The sequence below is a fragment of the Alligator sinensis genome, unplaced genomic scaffold (genome assembly GCF_000455745.1).
Source record: "Alligator sinensis unplaced genomic scaffold, ASM45574v1 scaffold728_1, whole genome shotgun sequence".
Lineage (NCBI taxonomy): Eukaryota > Metazoa > Chordata > Crocodylia > Alligatoridae > Alligator > Alligator sinensis.
This window is the reverse complement of record NW_005842825.1, coordinates 481293-488951: the sequence shown is the minus strand read 5'-3', so window position 1 is coordinate 488951 and position 7659 is coordinate 481293. Positions and strand designations below refer to the sequence as shown.

General features: G+C 46.4%; 1 protein-coding gene across 1 annotated transcript in view; it reads right to left on the bottom strand.

Moving 5' to 3' along the window:
- VPS13A (vacuolar protein sorting 13 homolog A) overlaps nt 1-7659 on the bottom strand; it is a 186351-nt gene that overhangs the window by 105575 nt on the left and 73117 nt on the right. Inside the window, exons 23-24 of the mRNA XM_006035364.3 lie at nt 6257-6395; nt 3636-3717 (exon numbers count right to left, since the gene is read on the bottom strand). Of these exons, the coding sequence (XP_006035426.1) occupies nt 3636-3717; nt 6257-6395 (221 nt within the window). The remainder of the gene's footprint in view (nt 1-3635; nt 3718-6256; nt 6396-7659) is intronic.

Sequence of the window (7659 nt, the reverse complement as noted above, 5' to 3'; positions counted from 1 at the left end):
AGAGGTCCAGGTGCCCTAGTCTCTCCTCATATGGCTTGGCCTGCAAGCCCTTAACCATACGAGTGGCCCTTCTCTGGACCCTCTCCAGGTTATCCACATCCCTCTTGAAGTGCGGCGCCCAAAACTGAATGCAGTATTCCAGAGTTCCAGCCTGCAGTGAGCTGCTTGGGCCTGGGGGGCGTTGGGGGAGGGCAACTGGAGGTAGGTCCGGGGAGGTAAAAGGCACAAAATCTGGAGCTGCGGGGCAGGAGGCACCACTCACGGCCAGCAATACAGTCAGGCAGGGTGGTGGGATTAGCTGCATACAGGTAGGTCTATGGGACAGGGGGGTGGGGGACAGGAAGTCCAGAGTGTGGGGACCGGCCCTACACCATCGGGGCTGGGGGCTGAGCTGTGGCGAGCCCAAACTGGCCCTGAACCATCAGGGGTGGCCACAATGGCACAGGGGCAGTCCAGGCATGGCAAAACTTGGTGTACGGCCCTGATGACATGGGGCTGGTCTGGGCCTCAAGGGCCAAGTTCTGGTGAGTTCGGACCAGCCCTGCACCATTGGGGCAAGGGCCAACCTCCAGAAAGCCCCAGACACCCACCCCCTGCCCTACACACACCCTACAAATCATGTTGGTAGGGCTGCCAGCAGCAGGGTACAGATCACACTGACAGGGTTGGGGGGGGGGGTATGGTGAATTCTGCACCCCCCCCCCAGCCCCAGCAGGAGGTGGCACCAGCCCCCTGCCCCATCCCCCAAACCCAGACACTCAGCCAAAGTGATCCCAGCTTTGGCCCAACCCCCACTGCCTGCCCTCCAAAGGGCTGCCTAAGGACTTCTTCGCAGTTTACCCCCTGCCAGCCAGGGAGCCTGCCCCAAGCCTTCCACTCCTTCACAGCTTTTGTGGGTATGCCCTCAGCCTCCCATCACTCAAAACTCTAGAAGCCTGCTTGCCTCCCTCCCTCTCCACATCCTACATATTACAACAGTATAAGGTGTTAAGCAAGCTTTGGAATGGGCTTTTGGAACTAGCTAACCTGAAACATAAGCAACTGTAAGAATAAGAGTCCACTAAATGAGTATTTATTTACAGCTCTTTACCTACATTGAACTCCATTCTCTGTTAATCAACCATATAGATTAAAGGAGTTGAAGAGAAAAAAAAGTGTAATAACAATAGCAAGTTTAGAGAAAATCCTGCGGATCTGTGATAGTGCAGTGATGCATATCTTTGTGGCAGCAGTGAGTATGCCATGTTATCTTTGGGTGTCTTCATGTGAGCCAGTTTTTTGGTTTTTTTTAATAGTTTAAAAAAAATTGTTATAAGCAGTTTAATAAAGACTAAAGCAGTCACCTCAATCTGACTGGTGGGGTAACTGATGACCCCCATTTAACCAGTAACCCAAGACTAACCAGTGACAAGGCTATCTGGTGACCCTAGTGATTTGGGTCACTCCAGGCTTGGGTCATCCCAAGACCTCAGGTGTGGTTCCTGTTCTGGTTCGGCAGAACAGGTCAAATCATGGTTCAGTTACAGTTCACATTCAAGTGAAAAAAAAAAAAACAGTTCAAACCAGTTCAAACAGTTCCACTCCCAGTTAGAGCAGGGGTCAATAGAACAGACACCCAGGGAAACTGTGAACTCTCCAGCATTGGAGATGTTCAACAAAAAGTTTGGTCAGCCATGTGCCAATGCTCCTCCTGAGACTCAGCCCTGGAGGGTCCTGGCTACAGGCTCTGGCTCAGGGTCAGACTGATGCTGCATCGAGGTCAGGAATGAATTTTCCCCTGTTCAGAGTGGTACAGACTCGGGGGTTTTACCTTTCTCTGCAACAGGGGCATGGTCTCTGCCTGGGATCTCACAGCAACTGCTGAGGGGCTGCACCAGGGCAAGCCCCGCAGGCAGTATCAGCTAGCACCTAGAAGTCTTTTGTTGCCCCCCAGTCCCCACCCCTGTGTTTCATGGCTCTAGTAGGGGTTGCTGCAATTTGCTTTAGGGTGAGCGGGGGATACAGGCTGGGAGTGAGGGGCACTGGCAGGGCTGTGGCTTAAGAGTGAGGGGCAACGGCATGGGCAGGGCAACGGCATGTCAGGGCTGCTCAATGCCAGAAAGCAGCGGGAGGTAGGGGAGGGAACAACTACAGTTGGATGCAAGTCCTGGCACAGGGGGGTGCTGGCAGGGAGCAAGTCAGGGATAGGTAAGGGTCGTGAGTCTGAAGTGAGCGGCACCAGCAGGGCTGGGTGGAGTGGGGGGCTATGGATTAGGAGTGAGGGGCACTGACATATCAGGGCTGTTCAGTGTCACAAAGTGGGGGGGGGAGGAGAAGGGAGGGATGGCAGCTGCTGGACCTATGTCTCGGTGAGCAAGGGGGGCAGGGGGAGCTCTGATTTTCTACGATAAAAAACCCCCAAAATCAAGCACTGAAATGTTTTATTATAATGACTCCGGCACTGGTAGGCTTCCAAACTGCTTTAAAAATGTAAATATATCAATAAAACATTGTGTTCAATTGATATCTACATATATCCCTCTATGCGATAGAGGGATATCTACATACATCCCTCTATGCGACGCTGGTCAGGCCGCAGCTGGAGTATTGTGTCCAGTTCTGTGCGCCCCATTTCAGGAGGGATGTGGACAACATGGAGAGGGTCCAGAGGAGGGCCACCCGCATGATCCGGGGACAACAGGGCAGACCCTACAGTGAGAGACTGCGGGACCTGAACCTATTCAGCCTCCACAAGAGAAGGCTGAGGGGGGACCTGGTGACCGTCTATAAACTCACTAGGGGGAACCAGAAGGGTTGGGGGGAGACGCTGTTTCCCCTAGCCCCCGCTGCATAACAAGGAGTAATGGGCACAAGTTGATGGAGAGGAGGTACAGATTGGACATCCGAAAAAACTACTTCACAGTTAGGGCGGCTAGGAGCTGGAACCAACTTCCAAGGGAGGTGGTGCTGGCCCCTACCCTGGGGATCTTTAAGAAGAGGCTGGATACTTACCTGGCTGGACTCATTTGAGTCCCGTTTTTGTTTTTAGGGTGAGTGGTTTTTTTTTTTTTTTTGGGTTGTTCTCCTGCCCTGGCGGGGGGGTCGGGCTAGAAGATCTATTAGGTCCCTTCCGACCCTGAAACTATGAAACTATATATACACACACACACACATACACACACACACACACACACACACACACACACACACACATATAGTGGTATTTCATTTTAATCATGGAAAAAATCTAGATTTTAGGATTTTAAATCAAAGAATCTTGGATTTTTTTTAAATCAGAGAAGGTCAGGATCCCTGTAATCATATTGCTTAATGCACTACTGGAAAACACTCCAATAGTATAATGATGAGTGAGGTATAAGAACAAATACAGAGTATATTTTTGGAAGCCAGATCATATGGTCTTTATATTCAACCTAAGTACATCAAAACTAAGCACCAAAATACTTGTTTAGCTTCACAATGCCACTTTAAGATACAAGTTTTAATGTTAACAATATCTTATAGCATCTATTTATGAATATGTACACTAAAACAATAATGAAGAATGCATTGCATTTGAAAGCTCATCTAACTTTACCAAAACATGCAGCTGGCCCAATAAATTCTTGCTTCTCACTAAAACAATTTAACTCTACCTGATTCAGGTAATGAGTGAAGATCCAAAACAGGAAGGACATTTTGTGACACCTGTGTTGAAAGCACTGGTGACACCTGAATCTGAAACAGAAAACAGTAGGCAAACAATTTTCATTTAAAGATATATTAAATTAATTCTGCTGGCCCTGAAATGCCCCAGAGACAAAACACAAAGTATGAAAAATGAGCCTGAATAAAAGATTGAGAAGGAAAAAAAATTCTGTTCCCAAACATATGAAAAAACCCTTTAATTTAAAAACAAACTCCAACAGAAAAACTGTATCTCTTTAAGCAAAGAAGTTATAACCTAAACTCATACTTCTTGCAAACCTGAAGGTGAAATAAATGAACTCTGGTTCCTAAAGGTAGAAAGACATCACCTTTTGTTACATTTGTACCTCCATAAATTTTTTTACATTGGTACAAAGTGAAAGCCAATAGGCATCCATAATCATTGTCATGTCACAAATGCCCAAATCTATGGCTGTGTCCACAGGCACTCAAACTGTGCTACTTCATTATGACATACATTTATTTGTTTATGGTGGAAGAATACAGGCAGGACAGAGCTGCCCACACTCTCCAGCTGCCTCAGGCAGGGGCTCCAGATGCTTGAGGGGTCCCGTTCTGCAACCCTAGGAATTCCCAGGTAGAACTGGGCTCCTCAAACCTTGAGAGCACCTGCTGTCTTTCTCCACTTATCCAGATATACCCACAAGATCTCCAGGGACATGTCTAGATACGCAGGGAAAGTCAGGCTCTTCCTGATTTACCCAAAGGTGGCCCTCAGGGTCTCCACGGATACATCTGGATAAGTGGGGAAAGTCAGGGTTTCCTCACTTATCTAAATATGCCCTTGAGACCCCAGGGGCACCTCTCACTAAGCCGGGAAAGCCTGATTTTCCCTGCTTACCCATATGCATCCTCAGAGATCCTGGGGATGTGTCTGTAAGCAGGAAAAGCCTGGCAGGAACACCTAAGGTTAGGCGGGGAGGGTGTGGGAGCGGTGGGGGGGATTCTGCCCAGCAATTCTCCAAAATGTGCAGCACTGGGCCCCAGAAGGAAATGCCACCTATCATACTGTCAATGGGCAGGACAACAGGAGACATTTGTTTCACCCAATGAAGCCGATCAGCTGTGCCATGACAACGTGGCACAGATGATCCACTTCATTTGGCAACAATTATTTCTAGCTGAAGTAAAAGTATCTGTTACCAAAGATGAACATGAAGTATGAAGTGGTTGCTGAAGTAGTAAAAACACTAGTAGTAATAAAGCAGTACACTATTAAAATGAATAAGCATCATTTAAAATCATATATAAATATAATTTGGGGTTCATGAAGCTAAGAATCATTAGACAGCTATACTAAATGAACAGAATATTAATGTGCATAAAGCAAAATGAATCAGGGCTCCCCAATTTCTGGAAAGCTGGGGGCCATGTGTCATGCAGACTGGGGCCACACTATGCTGGCTGCAGACCTCAGGGTCCCCTGGCTCCCCTCTGCCCCCCACCCCTCTCCTGCCACATAGACAGCACAAGCAGCACAACTTTTGCCTCCTACTCACTGCGTGTTAGGGCGAGCAGCCCACGGCTCCCAGCAACGTGCACAGCCTGGGTCTCTCAGCTGCACATGCAGCATGGGTAGTATAAACAGTCCAGGTCTCCTGGCCGTGAACTCATTCTGAGTAATATAGCTTAACTGACTGCGCACACAGCATGGGCAACTTGGCCCTTCTCGCGCTCAGCTGGCAGCCTGATTCTCCCTCCTGCTACCCACACAGTGCCTTCCCACTGACCTGGAAACAGAAGCCAGAGGAGGGAGGGCAACCCTGGAGACCTGGTCACCACAACACCAGTAGTGCAGCAGTAGGGCAGGATCTCAGGGACCACATGTTAACCCCTTGCAGGTTACATATAGCCCACAGGCTGACAGATGGACAGTACTGATATAGACTATTTCCACACAGCTAAATTTGGCTGTAATTACAGGCATAACACCTGTAGAATGAGCCGTAGGCAGTCTTTTCTCTCATCCTTCCTGTGTGCCTTGGGTTTCAGTGCAAAAGCAGAAGGTGCAGACAATGTGTCATGGAGTGCAAGGTGTTCTAAGAATTATAGTTCTTTAGAGAAGGAGTTTGCTGTGGCTGGGGGACGGGATACTTTCAATCCTTTTATGCTTTCTTGCTGCCAAAGCCCATATCAAGAGGGCAAAAAATAGAAAAAAAGTGCTAATTTTGGTGGCAAAATATGGGGAGTCATTTCTCCCCTGGCAGCAGAAAACTACACTGCCAACCTACGAAACTAATTCCCAGAATGCCTTGCACTCCTTGGTGTACACTGTCTGTACCAGCTGCTTCCTCCAGCCCTCCATGCAGGCAGAGCATGGGACAGGAGAGAGTGAGGCACCCCTCCTTGCTCTTCTGGCACCCCTCTCTCCTAGGCAGAGCTTGGGGCATGCATCCCAAGCTCTACCTAGGAGGGATGCTATGGCTGAAATTTTCAGAAGTGCTCTACTCCCAGCAAAAGACACTAAGTACTTTAAACTCCTTATAAAATTCCAGTATTATATTTTATTAAAATGCGTATTTTTCTACCAAACCAAATCTTAGCTTACCTGGGACATTTTTGGAGGAGAAGCTGTGGCAGGAGCACTTTCTGTTTTAGGAATGCTGTCAATTAACTCCAAGATACCAGTCAGTTTCTTGTCTGATATTTGGACAGAGAGTAAAGGCAGCTGTCCAGAAATTTTGAATCTGTTATATAAATATTAATGGTTATTTCAAAATGATTTATTATCAATTCTTCTCATTTTTCGTACCAAAACCCTATACCAGCTCAGCACAAATTGTAACAAACAGTAAAAATAACAAATATAAAATAATTATCTATACAGAATTGTTGCCCAGATGGTTAAATATAGAGAACCAAGTAGTTCAAGTTCCCTCTTCTAGCATACCTTGTGAAATAACTCCAAATAGCGATTTGAGGATATTTATCACAGCTTCTGATCTGGTTGTACACAATACATCATTTCCCACAACCAAGAATTCCCCTCTACTATTTACTTGTTCATTTTAGCATTTATAATAAATCACTTAAGCACCATGAGCAGCATTTTACAGAGCAAAACATCCTCTGTTCAAAAGATCTTGCAAGCTAATAGCCCAAACTAACAAAACATGTAAGCATTTGCTTTTAAGCATGTGCTTGTATGTTGTCAAAACTAAAAAATCCAGACAGCAAGTTCCACTATTAAATAGAGCAGATCTACAAGCCTTAATAGGGACAGGGCTCTGGAACAGAAATACTACTGTCATTCCATATAGCTCCTGTACGTAAGAAAGCTGTATTTACATTAAAAGATGCTTACATACATAATTAAGTTCTGTTGTAGCAATCATAAGAGGTGCATCTATTATTCAACTCCCAAAATGTACAAGTGTAGGGGTGATTTTGTATCCCAGATGCCCCTGCACTGCCATATTACAAGAACTATCCAGTGGATTTTTACCATCTGCTAGGACACTACAACCTTTTCTTTTATTTGTGGCCCTTATCGTTATTAATATACATGGTTTTAACATTTAGAATGTTGTGATACCCTTGGCATCTTACACTTAACAGTCAGAGACTGAAACTAGTGCAGAATGGACAGGCCCATTTATTGAGCAGGGAATCTCACTAGGAACGCATGACACCAGTACACCTGTATCTACAACGTTTATCTGTTAATCTCTGCACTGAAATTAAGGTATTAGTCATGACCAATAAAAAAAATAAATGGCATGCTTACTGAGACTACCTCTCTCTAGTATACTGCACAACTATGGTCAGAAAAGGCACTCAAACGGACTGCTTGTGAGAAAGAGGAACTAGCCAAAAGAATGTTCTGAGGACTAGGGAAGTATACCAAATATGATGGCATATTACAGCTGTTATAAAGACCTGTTCCCCACCCCCTGCTAGCTTTTGTCAGGGACCAGCAGCCCCATGTCCCCCTGTGTCTGGCCCCACTCC